At 34.0% G+C, this 21686-nt stretch overlaps 1 protein-coding gene across 1 annotated transcript in view; it reads right to left on the reverse strand.

The window, feature by feature from the left end:
• LOC145261199 (neprilysin-1-like) overlaps positions 1-21686 on the reverse strand; it is a 1350287-nt gene that overhangs the window by 895539 nt on the left and 433062 nt on the right. Inside the window, exon 2 of the mRNA XM_080119525.1 lies at positions 6773-6909. Coding sequence (XP_079975651.1) covers positions 6773-6909 — 137 coding nt within the window. The remainder of the gene's footprint in view (positions 1-6772; positions 6910-21686) is intronic.

Genomic DNA, 21686 nt, shown 5'->3' on the forward strand with positions numbered 1-21686 from the left:
ATAATCTATATAATAAATGTGAAGGCATGTGTGTCCGACTCGCTTTACTAAACAAGCATAAACGTTAAATTCAAAATATGTAGTGCGTCTATGGTGGAATGATTTTTATTTCGATAAAAGCATAAACGTTAATATTCAAAATATGTAATGCAGATATTACGTGGAATAATTTTTATTCCGAAAAAAAAAAGCATAAACGTTAAATTCAAAATATATAGTGCGTCTATGAAGTGGAATAATAAATTCAAAACATGTAGTACATTTATAAAGTGAAATAGTTTTTTTATTTGGAAAAAAAAAACAACAACAAAAAACAAGACAGTTAAATTACAAATATGTAATTCGTCTATGACGTAGAATAATTTTTATTTCGAAAAAAAATGCGTAAACATTAAAATTCAAAATAAGTAGTGCGTCTATGAAGTAGAATACTTTTTATTTCGAATGAAAAGCATAAACGTTGTATTCAAAATATGTAGTGCGTCTATGAAATATAATAATAAAAACAGCTTTTTATTTATGTTATGTCCAAAGTTTTACTGGAAATATGATGTGAATGTTAGCTATGTCGGATCTAAATTTAAGTTGTTTTTGATCTTTTGTCAAGAACTACACCTTGGAATTTTTTAAAATTTTGGACAAACATTAAACATGATATGAGTAAAAAAGTAACAGAACGGATTTCCCGGGAAAACTCCGGTTGTCCCCCCCCCACTCGCCACCCGTCCCAAGTGTGCCTCTCGGGTTAAAATGGCTAAAATTGACACTTTTTGGCTTATTAAGAAAATTGAAGCCTTGGATTTTTATAAAACTTTCTGAAAAGGTGTAACTAACTGATTCCTATATAATTTTGTTTGTCTGGGTGTGCCCCAGGGCCTCTTTTAGAGTTAATATAAACAGTTGATTTTTGGGAGTATTTGACCATATTTGTCCAAAATTTTCTGTGCATGTCTATTTAGCAGTTGTGCATGGTGCTGAACTCAAATTTAAATATGTTAAGGGCTTGGGGACCTTTGGAGCAGGGGGGCAAATGATGGATTTAGTCATTTCTTCTTTTTTTTTTTGCATGATGCAGAACTGAAATTTACATAGGTTAAGGCCTAAAACTGCACCGCTTGTTCATTTTCACCAGGATTTGACGTCCCCTGAGACTTTTGGAGCTAAATGGGGAGGGGGAGGCAAATGCTGAACTTAGTCATTTTTTATACCTCATTCACTTTGCACTCACTGGAGGACCATGCATGCTCTGCTTGTTTTTTATTAGCGTTATTTTGGTATAATTTTCATCCGTACAAATGACGGTGGTTAAGTAGTTAGCAACATGGACTGACGACCTGGGTATTTCAAGTTCGAATCCAGTTTGTTGCATTAAATGACTTTTACTCAGAATGGCAACCTTCATATGGTTGCTTCCCGTAAGTAGCCAATGTCTTTCTAAAAAGAATTCTGACTAGAAAAATATCGGGGGAACCAATGCAACAATTGAATCCTAGGTTTTCATACGATATGATAATGATCACCTATTGTCACTACTATCCTCATTACCAACTCCCCCATCGCCAACATCTTGCTCACACCTTCCATCACCATGGGTCCTTTATATTTAATTTTATCCAACGTTGTCCTGCAAATGCAGGCGCCATCAAATGTTGGCCCGCCAGGTGATTGTCAATTTCATTCACTGAGAAGCGACAGTGCTGCTCCTGGTCTTGTACATGTGATGGGCAAAGTTTCGAAAATTACTTTTCGGCTTCGACGTTATTAAAAGAGAAGTAATCAACTTCGGATGTGATGAAATATTAATCAAGACAAATCGATTAATCGCAAAGGAATCAATCAGAGATCTGTTCCTTTATTTTCGTCGATATTTAGACGAAATGAAAAGTCAGGGTACAGCATAACTGCATTTAAACACCGGTTCCCTATTAGATTATCAAAGTTAAGTGGCGTAGAACCTGGCAAATACAAGATGGGTGACCATTTGGGATTTCTAAGTCATCATATACGCCACAAGCACTTCCAACATCTTTTATAACACTACAGGTAATTTAAAAGATAAAAGAATGTTTCTCCTCTCGACTACATTTTTTGGGGTTGTTTTTAAGTGGACCATCCTGTACTATCAGAACAGATATTAGTTTGCTTCTAGATAAAAGATCAATGGTAAACATCCAACATATAAAATGTGTGCTCTGCAAAACGAATAAATTTAAATTCAACAGACTATGTGTCACTTGGCGACAAATTGATGAATTTTCTGCCATTACCGTTTTTATGTTAAGGAAATAATTTTTTTTTGTTTGTCTAGTATAATTAAAGGTTGTTAAGAGCAGACGTTCTTGGCCTTCAGGTCAAGATCAAAGTGCAGTGTCTGACTTCAGATGCTGCACTTCAACTTCTTGTTCTCTCTCAGTGGAGAAATCTTTCTCAACTGAGACAATTTTTTGTTCTATTTGTTTCACATTAAAAAAACGACCGTGAGAAGGCATTTTAAATAGGAACTCTTAAGAATAAAAACACCAGTATAAATTTCTTGGCCCTCGGGGGCCAAGATTAAAGTGTAGTATCTTACATTTTTTTCAGGCCAAGATTAAAGTGTAGTTCCTTCAATTTTTTCGGGCCAAGATTAAAGTGTAATATATTCAATTTTTTGTTCTCAGTTAGTGGACGAGACATCCTTGACTACTGAGGAATTTATTTTAATTTTTGTTCTTTTCTCCACATTAAAATACGACTTAATCTCTAACTCTGCCCTCGTTATGGGACCTCTTAAAAATAAAAAAAACAGATTGACACCTCAGAAAATTATTAGAAGTACGCAATTGTCTATGGGTGCAAGATTTTAGGGATATATTTTCTAGTAATGTAATTGTCAAAAAATTCAATTGACTATTGACGAAATTGTCTATGGAAGTAATTGTTCCGGGATGTAATTGTATAGGGGTGAAATTTTCTATAGAGGCATTTGTCTATGAGCACAATTTTCTCTTGACACAATTGTATCGGGGCATAATTGTCTAGGGATGTAATTGTTTGTGGGATCAATGATCTAAGAGTGCAATTGTTCTAGGAACGGATTTGTCTATGAACGCAATTACTTATTGGCACAATAATATTGGGACACAATTGTCCTGGGACAACATTGTTTATGGAAGTAGTTATTCCGGGACACTATCATTTCAAGGGATAATTGTCTAGGGCCACAATTGTCTATTAACACAATTGCCTATAAGCACAGTAATATTAAAACGGATTTGTCTAGAGAAATACTTGTCTAGGGAAATAGTTATTCCGGTCACAATTGTCTAAGAGGGCAATTGTGTAGGGGCGCAATTGTCAATGAACACAATTGCTTATTAACACTATAGTATTGGGACTAAATTTTCTACGGACGCATTTGTCTAGGGAAGTAGTTATTTCGGGACACAATTGTCCAAGATGCAATCATCTAGAGACGTATTTGGCTATTGGTACAATAGTATTGGGACACAATTGTCTAAGGGTACAATTGCCCATGGAAGTAGTTGCTCTGGGGTGCAATTGTTTACAAGTGCAATCGACCAGGGACACCTTTCTTTGAATGCAATTGTTTATTTGCACAAAAATATTAAGGTGCAATTGTCGAGGGGCACAATTGTCTAGGGAAGCAATTAATCCGGGACACAATTGTCTAACGGAACAATTTGCACAATAGTACTGGGACATAATTGTCTAGAGAATAGTTGAATTGGGGCACAATTGTATAGAGGCGCAAGTGTCTAGAGGTACAATTGTCTAGAGGCGCAATTGTTTAGAGGGACAATTGTCTAAAGGCACAATTGTTTAGAGGGACAATTGTCTAGAGGCGCAATTGTTTAGAGGGACAATTGTCTAGAGGCGCAATTGTCTAGAAGTACAATTGTCTAGAGGCACAGTTGTCTAAAGACGTAATTGTCTAGAGGCGCAATTGTCTAGAAGTACAATTGTCTAGAGGCGTAATTGTCTAGAAGTACAATTGTCTAGAGGCGCAATTGTCTAGAAGTACAATTGTCTAAAGGCACAATTTCTAAAGACGCAATTTTCTAGAAGCGCAATTGTCTAGAGGCGCAATTGTCTAGAAGTACAATTGTCTAGAGGCGCAATTGTCTAGAAGTACAATTGTCTAGAGGCGCAATTGTCTAGAAGTACAATTGTCTAGAGGCACAATTGTCTAAAGACGCAATTGTCTAGAAGCGCAATTGTCTAGAGGCACATTTGTGTATGAAATCGATGTTAACTACGCAGCCATCCTTTCACCCTCTCCAACTCCTAGAACGTTATAATTATATAATTCTATGAAAATGTCAGATCAATTTCGATTAAGTTCATTAAAATTCATTTATAAATAAAACTAACGAGTTAATAAAGTAAGCACATCAAAATGGACATGTAAAAACACGAGTTCAACAAGATCCAATAAAAATATTTTTTTACCATTTATGAGAGTTGAGATTATGTTTGGGAGGAATAGAGATTGGGTAGGGGATTAAATTAAAAAAAAATAAAATGTAATCGAAAATCGAATTCGAATAATAATTTTTGAAATAAATGTCTTGTAGCCTTGCAAGCCGGTCATAATCACGGCAAACAGAGTGATATGATTAACAAAAAAAGTGTATGTGCAAAGATATGCAACAAAAATACACGTCATGATTCTGGGGGGGCATAACTGCCGCAAATCGCTGTTATTTACTTCTTTTCCACCACAGGAAGGTGTGACACAAGGTTGGAGGGTGGAATGAGTCAATTCAGAGACCCTAAAACAGGACTATTCTGATATTTTAACCATTGCGCAGCCGTGTCTGCATTCTCCAGTAGGGGCGCGTCAGTAATCAACACTTACTCTACCTAAAAGACAGGAGGCAAGGTTGGGAAGGTTAATTTCCTAGGATTACCCAGATTGAATGTCTCAGCCTACCAGATAAGAGGCCACCGAAATGTTACAGTTTCTACTGGACTCGAAATCTCGACTGATATTTATCAGTGATCAGAGTGAGTGGCCAAATGAATGGCATGAATCACTACCGGTATTTGCGTTCTTCCCACTGCCGAAAGATGTGACACAACGTCAAAAACAGGGAAAGAAAAACTATCGCTCCTAAAGAAGGAGCAGTCTAGCCTATTAAAAATTGATTGGGAGACCAAGTCGGCATTGCCCAGTAGGGGCACCTCAGGTAGTAAGCAATAAACTTAAACTGAAAGATGGAAGAGAAAGCTTGGGATGGTGGACCTCTTAGAACTACCCAGTACGAATGCCTCAGCTCACCAGATAAAAGTCCACCGAAATTATCTAGTTTCTACTGGACTGATTGTCAAGGTTGGATCCTCGACTGGCAAGCGATTGTAATCCCAAACCAAACGAATAGCGTGAATCACTACGTAATAAAGTGTTAAATACAAGAATTATAGCCCCTGGGTAAGCCCATTATTCATAAAATGGGTAGATCAGCTTAGTTCATAATAAAATGTGAAGCACATTCCTTAAATTTAGAAAGTTTTTTGCTGGATCTCGTGAGTTACACCCTTTGACCATGTATTTAATGACAATATCCACAAGTACTACAGCACATCAATAGCAATATCGAAGAATCGTGTTTCAGATTGATCGGAGCTGTGTTGAGGGCAAGCAATGACAACGCCAGGAAAATTTCATTTAAATTTTAAGTTGCCAGGAAGCAACCGAGAGGAAGCTCAGTGGTGAGATGAGCAAACATCATGCACATAAAAGCTGCCTTCACCTGAACTAAGCCTATGATCGTGCCAAATGGAGACAGAAATCTATTATTGTGAACATCTCCATAGTTTGGGACAAACAAAGAAAACTTTTAAAAAAATTATTGAATTTATTTATTATTGTTTATTTTTTAAATTAACAATACAAGATTTACAACAAACGAACTTCAAATCTTTCATAGGTCAACAGGAAAATAAGACATTGTTATGGCTTGCAAATAGCCAGAAAGAAGAAGAACAACGGATAACAGTTTAAAACATGTATTACATGAAAACAACGGAAAGGTTACAAACGAAAAGTATAGGTAATTCACCAAGCATGCGAGGGCCGCTCTAGAATTAAATCCCCGCCTGAGATCGCCATGAGTAAAGTTTATATGGACGATGAATTAGTCCATTTGGAGAGTGCTTCCTCCGCAACACCCCCCTCCCAAGATGATTTCTGCGGGTGTGAAATCAATGTCTTTCTTTTTGAGGCAGACCAACAAGGGGTCTGTGTGTTTCCTTTTTCTGACGGAGTGCCTTGGTTCTGACATGCCTTTTGGAGGTTCCACGTCAAAATAATTTAAACAGTTATTTCTTTGAAAATTAAAGAATTCTGTAAAATAAGTCATTTCCTGAAAATAATGAATTTCTTTATATTTAACTTAAATTAAAAAATAACATAAATAGTTAGACTTTTTTTTTCGTTTTAGATCGTAAAACTCTCGATTAGTAGAACGACACGTTTTAAAGAACGCGGTAAATTTAAATGGCATTGCATTTTCCTATATTCGAAGAGATGTCGGTGTGAGAGTCCAAAAACAATAGATGATAACACCTGTCTCGCTACAAACAAACAAGATGCAGATTAAATTTAAGCCTGAAAGAGATCACACCACCAGCATCTAATCCCCTGGGCTACAAAGAGTTTTTTTTCAAAAGGTAGCCACCCAAGAGTCCAATTAGGTAGGGCAGGGTTACAATGCTGGCTAGCAGAAATTCTTTCACTAATAAATAAACTGTGTAGAATTAGACTTACCTCCGTCGATTTTGATGGTCAAGACTATTAGGAGGGCCACAGCCAGTGCTGCAGACAACAAAGAGAAGAAGACTAAACTAGCCCTCATTTCCGTTCGATGGAAGCACCAGTGTGGTTTTCTTGTAGTGGTCTCAAGTCTGCAAGTAAATAATGATAATAATAATGATAATGATAATAATAATAATAATAGTAGTAGTAGTAGTAGTAGTAATAATAATAATAATAATAATAATAATATTTTTTTTATAAATATGATAAATAGAAAAAAAAATAGTTGAACTTTCTAAAAAAACATTTAGCTAAAGACGGGCAGTGAAAATGAAATTCTTTTCATCCGCATCTTTAACGTGAACTCGTAAAGACAAGGTTATGAATGAGAATAAAGCAAAAAAAAAAAATATATCGTGTGCAACCCGAAATAAGGCAGGGGGTGGCTAAAATAAAACAAGTGAAGCATGCATGTCCCTCGTAGACGTACAGTGAACGAGGCATAAAAAATGACTAAGTTCAGCATTTACCCCCCCCCCCGCATTTAGCCCCAAAAGTCCCTAGGGGACGTCAAATCCTGATAAAAATGAACAACCGGTGCAGTTTTAGGCCTTGACATATGTAAATTTGAGTTCTACACCATGCAAAAAAAAGAAATGACTAAGTCCATCATTTGAATCCCCCCCCATTTAGCCCCCAAAGTCCCCGAGGCCTTAACATATTTAAATTTGAGTTCAGCACCATGCAAAACTGCCAAATAGGTAGGCGCAGAACATTTGGGACAAATATAATAAAATAGTCCCCCAAATGGAGTGTTTTTATTAGCTCTCTAAGAACCCTTGGGGCACATCTAAGAGTTATCGCGAAATATAGACAAACAAAATTATATAGAAATCAGTTAGTTACAACTTTTCAGAAAGTTTTATAAAAATCCAAGGCATCAGTTTTTGTAATAAGCACAAAAGTGTCAATATTAACCATTTTAACCCGAAAGGCACTCTTAAGGGGGCAACCAGAGTTTTCCCGGAAAATCCGTTCTGTTACTTTTTTAAATCATATCATGTGTAGTGTTTGTGCAAAATTTCAAAAAATTCCAAGCGTAGTTATTGAGAAAAGCGCAGACAGATGAGCAGAAGGACAAACGGATAAAGGTGAATTTATAGGTCCACCTTTCTTTTGTCAGGGGACCCAAATTTTTTTTTTTCAGATTTAAAATTTTATTTTAAAAATTAATAACTGTTTTTTTTTTATCTTTATTTATAACAATTTAGAACAATAGAAGAATCAAACTAGCGGAAAAAAAATTTCAGAGCATCTAGATTAACTCTACTAAAGTCATCAACCTTTGCTTCCTATAACTTAATTCCATCTGTCAATGAGGTTATAAATACCCCACTTGTAAAATTCTTTAGGTTTTGCTGTGAAATAAGGATCTAATTCACGTTTAATCTTCTCTGGTAATGTTAACCTAAGGTCATATATAAATGGTTTTGTAATCTTCGATATAAGCGATAATCAGAGGAAGTTAGGTCAGGAGAATATGCAGGATGAGGTAAGATTTCCGAAGCAAATTCTCTTTGAAGAGCTTCTGTGAGTAGTGCTGTTTGATAATAAGTATTATCATGATGGAAGATGACTTCCGTTTTGTTGGCTAAAGAAAATCGTTTTGAGGCTGAAAACATTGTAGAAAAAATATGAATGATGTGTTAATAATCTGAAATAAACAGTTATAAATTAATTACCGTGACATGTTTAAGTAATAACAATGAATGTAAAAGAAATTACAATCGTTTAACCTGTCTCTTTTACAAACCGGCAAAATTTTTGCACCGATTGATAAATGCTAAAATTTTTTTATAAATATTGTGTAACAGACTGGGGCCTTGCAGTAATAAAGAATCGAGTATGTAAGCTAGATTAAATATGCAGTTTGCATAGTTAAATGTTATTAAGCCAAATTTATGAAAAGAGAAAAATATTTGACAGGAGTAACTTAAAACAATAAACAATAACATTGGCCTCATTTACACACGTCAAAGATGATAAAATTGTAGTTTCGGAGGAAGTCAGTTTACAGGACAATGAAACAGATTATTATATAGTAACAGAGAGTCAAGAAGCATACACGTCAAACGATCCCATAATGTAACTAGCAGCAGTGTGTAGAATTGGGTCGCCATAGACTTACTCAATAGTGCGACGCGACCTTACATGCATGCAAAAAAAAGCCAATTAAAACCTGTAACACGAAGTTATCATAGTGTTGCTTCACATACAACCAAAGGAAGGAAATGTATTATTTCAGCGTCTCCAAGACGAGTGATGCGACGGAAGAGGCAGTGGACAACAAAAGATATTTGGATTGAAGTTCGCATCTTCTTATAAAGAACGATCTAATGTCGTATGTTATCGTATATGTATAAAAAGAAGTAAAGTCCCATCATTTGATTCGTTTATTGAACTGTTTATGTATATGTTTACATGCGCACAGGCACATACATAAAGCTATGACGACTGTGTGTACATTATACATACATTTTTATGTTAAGTATATACTCCATGTGTAACAGTCGGATAAGATGTAATGTGAGCCTTCGGGGATGTCTAGTAATAGTGTAGGATATGTAACAAATAATTTAAATATTGTTTGAGATTATATATATATATATATATATATATATATATATATATATATATATAAACAGGGTGTTCCAAAAAAAGCTGACGGATTTGAATTTTAAATTCAACTGAAATTCCCACTCTATGATGAATATCGACTCCTTGATGGTGAATAACTCATGATGACTTTAGTAGAGTTAATCAAGGTGCTCTGAAATCTTTTTTCCGCTGGTTTGATGCTTCTATTGTTCTATCTTATATTTGATTAAATCAGCTTCTTTTGGGACACCCTATATATATATATATATATATATATATATATATATATATATATATATATATATATATATATATATATATACTTTGCAAGCAAAATCCGATTCCGCATTTTGCTAATTCCTAATCTGGTAGACTAGTTTCCATTCAATAATAATCCGCTGAAAAAAAATTGAAAAAAAAAACGGAAATAAAAAATAGACAGGGGGGGAAATTTCCTTCAGGTCCGCCAATTCTTATATATGGCAGAGAGTAGCTCCAGATAAAAAATAGAAACACTTGAGAAAGAGATGATATCCCGAAATATAGCGATATTCCAGCTTCACATGGACAAGTCTAGTGATTGAGAAACATCCGCAAGCAGGTTAGATTTAAATCATTTGTTATTCAGCAGTTTTCCTTCTTACAAGCAAACATATATTTCCCTGATATCCGTGAAATATGTTTCCAAAGACTAAAAGTTTCATGAACATCGGATAATTCTTTGATTTTTTTTGTTGTTTTTTTTTCAATCAGGAATTTTTATTAACATAAACATTCCCAAAGACAATAAATCGAAAAGATAAAAATAATTAAATTATTATTTTTTTACATTTTCAAAAATATTTTAGCGAGGAACGAGCAACAAAAGTGAACGTGTTTCATTCGTATATGCAGGGGTTATTTCTTTGTAAAGGTGGTCGCTGAGTTTCGACTATGAGTATAATAAAACATATTTCACTCATGAAATGAAGAAGGTAAAAGTAATTTAAATGACCTACAAATCTATATGCCCTTTGGTAAATATCTTATATTAGCACTAACAGGACCTGTATTCTGGTGTTGCCCGGGTAGAATATGAAAGAATAGTTTAACTATAAAAAAATATCCACAAAAAAAAAAAAAAAAATTCTCCTACGATATAATGAAGTGCGGAAACTATATTTAATGTTTTGGGATGCAACTTTTCGCCCCTCCCAACTTTTGGAGGGTGCTTCTTTTACAGACATGTATTTCGAAAATTGAAGTCGTGATGTTATCAGTGCCGAATTTCTAGATAAAGATGAATAAAGTTCTGACGTTTCTACACAAATTAAACTAATTTTGTAAACTAAAACTACCACTCGTTTGACCAAACGTTTAACACTCTTACCGGACGCTTAGACATCACTCAACCTCAACTTCCAATCTGTGAGGACGTGCCAAGTGTTACCTCCTCCATGACACGAAAGAAAAAAATGAAAAAACAAACTACCTGTATTTCCTAAAGGAGAATATTTTAATATTCGAAAATTTTAAAAAATAATCAATTTTATTTTAATAAATAGAAATGCTTATTAAAATCAATTTTGCACTTTCTGGTATTTCAGCCGTTAAATTTTAAATTATTAATATCGAATGCTCCTCAAAACGTAGATTTACTATTATTTAAAAAAACAAAAACAAAAAAAAACGAACAGTTTACTTGGTAATGTGCAGATTGTTTGGTGAAGTTCGTTAAGGTTCGTTATCATAACCTTCATTTAGCCAAACGCGAGTATTTTCCATAATGGCCGATTTTTTAAAGTGTTCGCTAATTTCATAATTTACACCCTCACAAAGTCTTGTTAAAAATATAGATGCTAATGCAAAGAGTGATCCGCGCTATTTTTTTAAATCGTATTTTCATGTTAAATTAAAGTTTTATGATATGTTTTTTTTATTCAATCATAAGGTTAAAGTACAGAATAGGTACAAAACACCCCCCTCTCCCGATGTTCAGAATGTCTTTTTAAATAATAACGTTATTATTTCAACACGGATTAGTCTCTGCATGAGTACCAAAATGTATATATAGAAAAGCAAAAAAAAAAAAAAATCATTTGGACATTTTCGTTTATTTTGTCTTGCTTTCAGTCCTGCTTACATCTTACATTTTAATTGTCTTCTATAAATGGCTTTCGCTTACATAAACTGATTTCACTTTCACTGGCTGTCCCTACATTTAATCCAACAAAAAATCGCTTTAATTTTCTGCTCAGTTTTGATTGGTCAACAAAAATCAGCACGACAATAGTTATGCAAATGATGTTCAGTGCAAGCGACTTCAATTATTTACTTCAAACATCCAATTAGCAAGGGGGAGATAACTGCCATTAACTAATATTGAAGAACTGATGCGTTAACAACTCGGAAATTAACCCAAAGAACAAAATCACAAAAGCAACAACAGCATTTCTTAGTGAGCAGTTTCTTTAATATTAATTTTACAGAAAGTTGGTATTTATTTATTTATTTTGTCAATACATTTTCAAAAATTGCATTGATTGGTTGTAAATTTGTTTTTAAATATTGAATGGAATTATTGACGCAACGAACAATTTTGCATTTAAACGAAATTTTCAAAATGGCTTCCATATCATATCATTAACAAATATATATTTTTGTGTCCTCACATCTTTCTGGAAAGCTTTGTCTGTCCGTCTGTTTTTCATTTTTCAGTATAGCACATTTAGACGTGTCCGCGCATTTCTATAAGAGCCTCCGTCTGTTGATCTATCGGTTTGTGATGCTTAAATTTAAAATAGAATTTTTATGAGTCTGTCACACTTAAGCTTAAAAATGGAAATTTCTTCAATAAAATCTCACCTTTTGGAGCCTAATAATTTAACTTTAAGTTTTATGTGGAGCTAGCAGACTATGTAAACAAGTTCTTGTTGAACCGTACTCTTTAATAATCGAATTATACCAAATTTCCGCTACTAACTATTACTAGGTTATTGCCACAATGACTACTGTACACTCACTCATACTTATCCTCGAGTTGCCCGGTCGTAGGATACGCTTAAATACGATATTTTAATTCATGCAGATTACGTCTTTATTGTTATAGAGACAATTTTTTGTCGATTATTATATTGAACCTAATATATAGTAGTAAGATCAAAACTAATATATAAATATATATATATACTAGCAACACTAAAACTAATATATAAATATATATATACTAGCAACAGTACCCGTCGTTGACTGCGTTCAAAAACAGCCTACAGAAAATAGACTCTGATTTATGAAAGTATGATAGGTTATGAAAAGGAAGGGTTATAAATTTGAGCTGAATTTGGGGGTATCAAAACCAAAGCAAAATATGATGAAAGTGAAAATAAAATAGATAAACCCCATAATTTATTATACCATACCTGTTCACACTGAAACACTTATCACAATATTCTGTGGATCTATATTAAAAAACCTTGTTAAACTTTGTGACATATTTCCATTCTATGGAGGTCAGGTGCGAACGAACACCCCATAATTTTATTATAACATATTTCTTCAAACTGAAACATAATTATCAAAGTATACTTACGCAGATAGATATGAAAAGTCTTTATTAAAGTTTGTGCCTATTTCCATTCTATGGAGGTCAGGCGCGAACGCAGACCCACAATTTTATTATACCATCCATATTTAAGTTAAAACATACTTATAAAAGTATTCTTATGTACATCTATATCAAAAACACTTGTAAACGTTTTTTTTTTTTTTTAATTTTTAAATTTTTTATTTCCATACTTTGTGGACCAGGCGCGAACGCAGACCCCACAATTTTAATGAACCACCGTTCTCCCAGATCAAACATACCCATTCCCGTGTCTCGATACATCTTCTATCATTATATGTAATCATTTTTTTTTTAAATAGTCAACCATATAGGAGCCTATTCGTGACCAGACACACATATACAGACATTCAGCTTTATATTATAGACTAGCGGGGGTACCCGGCGTTGCCCGAGTGTTTGTTTCCGGGACGGGGGGGAGTTTTAAAAAATGTTATGGTAGGTAAGTAGGAAGGATCAAACCCGGAGTCATGAGTAAAAGTAGGAAAATAAAGTGTGAAAAAAAAAACAAACAAAAAAAACATCTGCAACGTTAACAGTTCGGCCACCAAGAAAAGTCCATTCCAGTTGTTTAGGAAAAAAAAAAAAAAAACGACTATGGTAGGTCGGCGCGAACGTGAAAATATAATGTGAATTGTCCAGCACGCTAACCACTACGCCACAGAGTACTGCAGCTTAGTTTAGTGATTTTAAATAACTTCACATGAAAGAACTACGAAGCCAAACCGGTGTTCTCTTCTCAACTGTTCCTTATGAACGATCCCCAAACGGTGTTAAGTGGTGGCAGGGGGAGGAGGAATTTATTAGAGAGAAAATATTTTACCACTTCCATTGATCTTAACCGATTTTGGCCGTGACTTCTCAGCAGAAAAAGTATAGAAATCTAAGATTATCGAGGAATTTGAGAAATAATAAGCCTATAACACACCTCAGATATTGTTCTGCCGTTTATGCATATTATATTTGCATGAAATATCTTGATTTTTAATCCTATTAAGGTCAAAATCAGACGGGAAAAAATGAGTTCATTTTATTTATATAGAGATAGAGAAGATATATATGACTCGGGTGCAATCAACTAAAATCGAAACCAAAACATAAAACTCTCCACCTTAATTCTTTAGCCTCTGAACCCTCCCCCCCACACGTCATCACTTTTTTGAAAGATGGAATCACCCGATCGTCGAAGATACAATTCAAGCAAATAACTAAGCAAGCAAGCAAGCAAGGACGCCTGGACGGTCCACAGAGTTTTATCTAATATATAAAAACTATATGTATGACTGTCTGTCTGTCTGTTTCCATATTTTCAAACTCTATCTCATCTGAAACTAAAAGTCGCAGAGCGGCGCTAAGGGGCTCAAATAATTGAATTTTTTTTATAACCCGTTCTTTTATGGGTCTTTAGCCGATCAAAATGTTTTTAAGGTGTCATAATTGGAAAAAAATGGCTATACATTTTGTACATTAATCTTTCTTTATTTTTAATCAGTTCATATTCGTGTCACATTGGTACAGTGGTAACGTCACCAGCTTTGAATGCTAGAGGTTTGCTTTCGGTTTCGATATCTAGATGATAGCATCCCAATACTTTTTTTTTTACTTTTGAAATCACGACTCTATAATATTATATATCTGAACAAATTAAAATATCATATTTAAGCGTATTTTACGACCGGGCAAAGCCGGAGGCTCCCCCACCCTTGCTTGTAATTATATAGATTTTGAACTGAACCTGTTGCGTACTTTATATAAATAAATGATGCGCATGTCGGACTTGTCTATCAAATTTCACTCATAAATATCCAACAACGACGGCTACAAATGCCATGATCATCATGACTGCTTTTGCAAAGACCAAAAATGTCAACTAACAATATAGTTGCTAACGATATGATGGCCGACAATCTGTTGGGGTCAAAAGACGTCCCTGCATAAGTTTACATTAGGTGCAATTTTAACTATTTTGCACTGCCATAATTTGTTCATAAATCAGTTAACACAATTTGCTTTTGAAATCAAAATGCTGTATCTGATCTAAAAGAATGATGTCATAGAAAAGAAAGAAAGATCTTTGTAACTTATGGCGTTTGCAGCAAATTGATACTGCACTTCAGGTGAAGGTGAGATTATTCTCGACTGAACTGGGTTTTACGTTGCGACTGAAGCAGTCGCATTTGCGAGTAATTTTTCCTAGAAATAATAAAACGCTTTTTTTGGTGTTTTTTTTTTTTTACCGATTGTGTTTCTTTCACCGACAATATTCCAAAGCTCATTACTGAGTAGAAAAAATACATTTTCAGCTTTTATTTTATTTTTTAAAAATAAAACGAGCAAAGTCAAATTACTTAAACAATAAAAGGCTTATTAGAACAATACACTTATTAGAACAATATACTTATTAGAAAAATATACTCTTTGTTTTAAACGAAGGCTGTTTAAAAAAAATCTGAAGAAATTCGAATGTTTATATCTTCAAGTCTAAACATAAAATTAGGTGTATATTAAGAATTATATTAATTTAAAAAAAATACAGAAAACAAATCTTTACGATGTACGTACTTGTCACGGAACGAAGATGTCATATTCCAAAAATCACGTAGGTTTTGCTAATATCTTTTCTATTTGGCTAGTAAACGGAAATATTAAGTTGTCAAAGGTCAGCTAAAATAAATTTGCCCATAGAACCCTGCTGAGGCAAGTTTTATTTTTGTTGTAATCCAGAGTGCGCCATTTTGGGAGCTTGGTTTTCTCATATTAACAAGCGACGTTGAGTTTAACTCTGCCCACGCAGGGAGGACAATAAGAAGAGACTAAGGCAAGTTTTTATATTTGCCCCAATTCAGAGTTCCTTTTTTGGGGAGCTGGTTTTTCACACTTTAAAACTGATCTTGTATTTAACTTTGCTCTCGTGAGGAGGAAAGTAAATAGAGACTGGGGAAAGTTTCATTTTTGTCTCAATTAAGAGTTCCCCTTTTTGGGTGAACTGGGTTTTCTCATATTAAAAATCGCGAGGAAGCAAATAAATAGGGGCCGAACCCAATTTTTATTTTTTTGTCCTAATCTAGAGTACCTTTCGGGGGAGTTCGACTTTTCTCATATTAATAAATGACCTCTTCGTCTAACTCTGACCTCTTGGAGAGGCAAGTAAATAGAGATTCGTTTTGTTCAGTGGATTTTATGGTGAAATAATCTGGAATCAATTTGTGTCAGTTATTCGGAGAGAAAAGCAATTGGGGGGGGGCGTCATTTTCCGTAGATACGTCGCTGCCTACAATGAAATAGTTTGAGCAGAAATTTATTGTAAACGCTCATAGTAAGTGAATAAAAAGGATATGTCGCGAAGCGCTTAGCAAAGTATAAATGCCAACGAAATGAACTGGAAACGAAAATGCAGTCGTTTGCCTTCCGAGTGGCTTGGCCTGAAACGCTAACTGGACTTTTACGCCTGAACGCGTTCATCTTTTACAAAGAGAATTTGTTCTACTTTATAATTTTCTTTGGACCATCTTTTATTTCTACCGCATTTGAACCTAGAAAATTTTCCATAATCTGCGTTCAAATCAAAAACCTTGCGCATAGGTCAGTTGGTCGGTCTGTCACATTTCGCTTTGAAATAGCATTCGCACCATTAAGCACACTGATGGATTTGAGACAAAAAGTAAGAAATATATAAACACCTGGTCAGAGGTAGGTGCTTTTGGAAGTCACTTACTAAAAGCCGTCCCACACTTGTCAACATGCAAAGCAAATGATGATGATGATGACGAAGATGATGATCACGTCAGGCTTTTGTTTGAAGTAGCATCACAAAGCCCGCACATCGAAAGGTTGCATCTTACTTATGATATTATATACGTCCTTTGGTTCGTCTTATGTTTAAAATACGAGTAGTTTGCTGTCGGTTTGTCTCGAAAATATAGGAAGATGCGAGCAAAACAGGTGACTCCGTTAGTTTGGTCACATGGGAATAATGGATAATTGGGTTTTGAGAAGTAGATGCAAAGCAGTTAAGATAGCATGGTAAGCTGACAAGCGTATATTAACGAAAACAAGAAAAAAGGTGATGAGGAGAAATTTTAGAGAAAATTAGGATGAATAGAAATCTGGTCAGATGCAGTTTATTTTGGAAGTTGGTTATTAAAAGCAACCCAACCCATTTCAGTATTTAAAATATATGATGGTGGTAGTGATGATAGTGGTGGTGATGGTGATGGTGGTGTTGATAGTGGTGATGGCGATGATGATGTGACATTGACTGTAGTGGTAGTGAAAGTGTGGTGGTGATGGGGGAGTGATGATGGTAGTAGCGCTCATGGTAGTGATGGTGTTGTTGTGGTGGTGATGTTGTTGTTGTTGGTGGTAGTGATGATGATGTTGTTGTTGTTGTTGGTGGTGATGATGTTGTTGGCGGTGATGTTGCTGTTGGTGGTGATGTTGTTGTTGGCGGTGATGTTGTTGTTGGTGATGATGTTGATGCTGTTTTTGTTGGTGGTGATGATGTTGTTGTTGTTGTTGGTGGTGATGTTGTTGTTGGTGGTGATGTTGTTGGTGGTAGTGATTTTGTATTTGTTGGTGGTGATGTTGCTGTTGGTGGTGGTGATAATGCTGTTGTTGGTGGTGATGATGTTGTTGTTGGTGGTGGTGATGATGTTGTTGACAGTGGTGATGTTGGTGGTGGTGGTAATGATTATGATGGTGATGATGATGGTGATGATGGTAATGATCATGGTGATGATGGTAATGATGGTGATTATGTTGGCGGTGGTAGTAATGGTGATGGTGATGATGCCACACTTCAGTTTGAAGCAGCATCTCTCCCGTTAAACGCGCAAATTGAATGGACACATTTCCGAAATTATTTATTCTTGCTATTCAATGTTCATTCAAGAGGAAAGAAGTGAAGACACCAAATTCGAAATCCGTTTATAAAGCTTACAGATAAATGATGGTGAAAAGTCCATGTTTTCCCACGGCCAGTGAACCAAGAATAAGTGGAGTGCATTCAATCGCAATTCAGATGAAGAATAGACATTCGTAAGGCATGTCAGTCCAAACTAAAATGGAGAGTAGATCGTGTGAACGTTTGAATTTATTTTTAACAATTTCATAACTTTTGCTTCTCATATATCATCCTTTAGTCTTCACATTTGATGAACAATGTTTCTGACAAAGGGTGAAGAATTACTGTTTTCTAAGTTGGAATATATTAATCTATTACTTATCTTTGACTAATTTTTTACCCTGAAATAGCTTCTTTTTTTTTTTTGCTTCTTACATCAAGTGCTTTCATGCCTAGTCTGGAGCGATTTTCATAAAAAAAGACAATACTATTTTAAATTTAAGCATGGCATACCACTTGATAGATATCCAGGTGCATCTAAAATTCCTATCTTAAACTTAAGCATAGTAGACCAATAAAAATCATATCTCCTCAGAAAAGCTACTTTCTCTCCATAACATATTTTTAAAAAATATGTTCCCGTACATCCTAATAAGTAGGGCTCTTAAGATGGGGTACAAAAAAGGGAACTCTTTAAATCCCTTTTTTTAAAAAGAAATCGCCACTTATAAATGCCTGAAGGCCACTCGAGGATAAGTGTGAGTGAGTGTACAGTAGTCATTGGGGCAATAACCTAGTAATCGTTAGTAGTGGAAATTTGGCCTGATTTGATTAATTTAGAGGACGGTTGAACAGGAACTTGTTTACATTGGACTTGAAGACGACAATATTGTAGTCAGCTGGAAAGCTATAATGTGTTGGTTCCGCAGAATCCACATAATACGAATAATCAATCATCATCTAAAACATTCAGAAACGTAAAATTAGTGAGTGCTAAAGGGATGCAACCCCCCCCCCAAAAAAAACAAACAAACAAAAAAAACCTACGGAATCATTCGTGGTATGAGTTGAAAAAAATCAGTTGAGAAAAACTAAGTGTCAATTAGCTTTTCGTGTTGAAAAGAACATTCGAATTGTAATCATTTTGAAGGTTCACTTTAAGGAAACAGAAAAAAAAACGAAGAAAATAACAAAAAAAAAAGCGAAAGAAAAAAAAACAAGCGCTAATCAAAGGGACTTTTTATCACTGAGCAAATCGCTTTCCAAAAGATTTTTTGTTCTTTGTTTAAAAATTTAAAAGGTAAATTCAAAAATGAACGAACGCAAAAAGAAAAAAAAAGGAAAAAAAGATAAAAAGAAAAAAAGGAAAAGAAGATAAAAAGAAAAAAAGGAAAAAGATAAAAGGAAAAAAAGGAAAAACGATAGTCTCATTTGACATTTTCATGTGTATTGCTGACTGTTCTTTTAGGCTTTTGCGAATTTTGTAAACGTGAGAAAAGAAAATCCAATTATTATTTTCTTTTTTTTACCTGGAGACCAAATTACTTACTTGCATTTAATTTCAATAGTGGAGTGTTTTGCATGTATTACCTTTCTATTCAATGCCCCTATTTTATTGCCTCTCCACGAGCGCAGTGTTGGGCACAAAGCTTGATTCTAATGTAGGAATAACTTCTACTCTCCGAAAAGAGCAATCTGTATTTGGACAAAAATAAAAATTGCCATAGTCGCTATACAATCGCCTTCCCCCAGACAGAATTAGACACAAAGTACAGTTTTTAATAGGGGAAAAATCCAGCTCGCAAAAAAGAGACACTTCTGCATCGGTATATAAAAGACAGTTGCATCAGTTCCTATTCATTATTCTCCTCACAAGTAAAAACTATAACACAAGGTGGGAAAATGAGTGAGTGCTCCTCTTGGGTCATTGACTCAGTTTCTCATCTTTCGACCTTGTGTCACATCCTCTCGTGGAGCAGAGAGGTAAATATCGGTCAGTATACTTTCATAATTTGCCATCTTGGCGGTATTTACTACGACGGTTGTTCTTTGTATTATGCTGTTTTTTATTTTAATAAATTTTATCTTTTCTAACTCATCTCCGTTTTCATGCTTCCCTCAGTGACCCTTTCAAGGCTACAGCAATAACCAATTTCCTTAAAATCGATAATCTATACACTATTTAAAGACGTTCGGGTGTTTTGAGAATTTGTTCATATGCAAATGGAAACATATGATTGGTTTACTAAACCGAAATAGGCAGAGTACACGTTACTAAAGGAATGGCATTTTTTTACGATTTTAATACACGAGTTCGAATCTCCGGCAAATCTAAAGAATTTTTTCAAAAACTATTTATATCTTTTGTAAACATAAAGAAATTAAAATAAGTAAAAATACATAGGAATTGGTAAAAATTCACAGGAATTGGTAAAAATGACTATGAATTGGTAAAAATGACTATGAATTGGGAGAAATGTATATGAATTGGAAAAAATGCACACGTATTGGAAAAAATGCACACGAATTGGTAAAAATGCACATGAATAGGTAGAAATGCACACGAATTGGTAAAAATGCACATGAATAGGTAGAAATGCACACGAATTGGTAAAAATGCATATAGATTGGTAAAAATGCATATGAATTGGTAAAAATGCATATGGATTGGTAAAATACATATGAATTGGTAGAAATGTATATGAATTGGTAGAAATGCACACGAATTGGTAAAAATGCACACGAATTGGAAAAATTGCATATGAATTCGTAGAAATACATATGAATTGGTAAAAATGCATATGAATTGGTAAAAATGCATATGGATTGGTAAAAAAATATGAATTGGTAGAAATGTATATGAATTGGTAGAAATGCACACGAATTGGTAAAAATGCACACGAATTGGAAAAATTGCATATGAATTCGTAGAAATACATATGAATTGGTAAAAATGCATATGAATTGGTAAAAATGCATATGGATTGGTAAAAAAATATGAATTGGTAAAAATTCTTACGAATTGGTAATAATGCATATAAATTGGTAAAAATACACATGAATTGGTAAAAATGCATACTAATTAGTAAAAATGCATATGAATAAGTAGAAATGCACATGAATTGGTAAAAATGAATACGAATTGTAAAAATTCTTACGAATTAGTAAAAATACATATGAATTAGTACAAATACATACGAATTGGTAGAAATGCATATGAATTGGTAAAAATGCATATAAATTTGTAAAAATGTATACGAATTGATAAAAATTCTTACGAATTAATAGAAATACATATAAATCGGTAGAAATGCATATGAATGGGTAGAAATACATATGAATTAGTAGAAATGCATATTAATAGGTAGAAATGCATATGAATTAGTAGAAATGCATATTAATAGGTAGAAATGCATATGAATTTGTAAAAATACATATGAATTGGAAGAAATGCATATGAATTTGTAAAAATACATATAAATTGGTAGAAATACTTATGAATAGGTAGAAATGCATATGAATTTGTAGAAATGCATATTAATAGGTAGAAATGCATATGAATTTGTAGAAATGCATATTAATAGGTAGAAATGCATATGAATTTGTAAAAATACATATGAATTGGTAGAAATGCATATGAATTTGTAAAAATACATATGAATTGGTAGAAATGCATTTGAATTAGTAGAAATACATATAAATTGGTAGAAATACTTATGAATAGGTAGAAATGCATATAAATTTGTAGAAATGCATATTAATAGGTAGAAATGCATATGAATTAGTAGAAATGCATATGAATTTGTAAAAATACATATGAATTG

The sequence above is a fragment of the Euprymna scolopes genome, chromosome 37, assembly GCF_053919585.1.
Source record: "Euprymna scolopes isolate OS-2025 chromosome 37, ASM5391958v1, whole genome shotgun sequence".
Taxonomy (NCBI): domain Eukaryota; kingdom Metazoa; phylum Mollusca; class Cephalopoda; order Sepiida; family Sepiolidae; genus Euprymna; species Euprymna scolopes.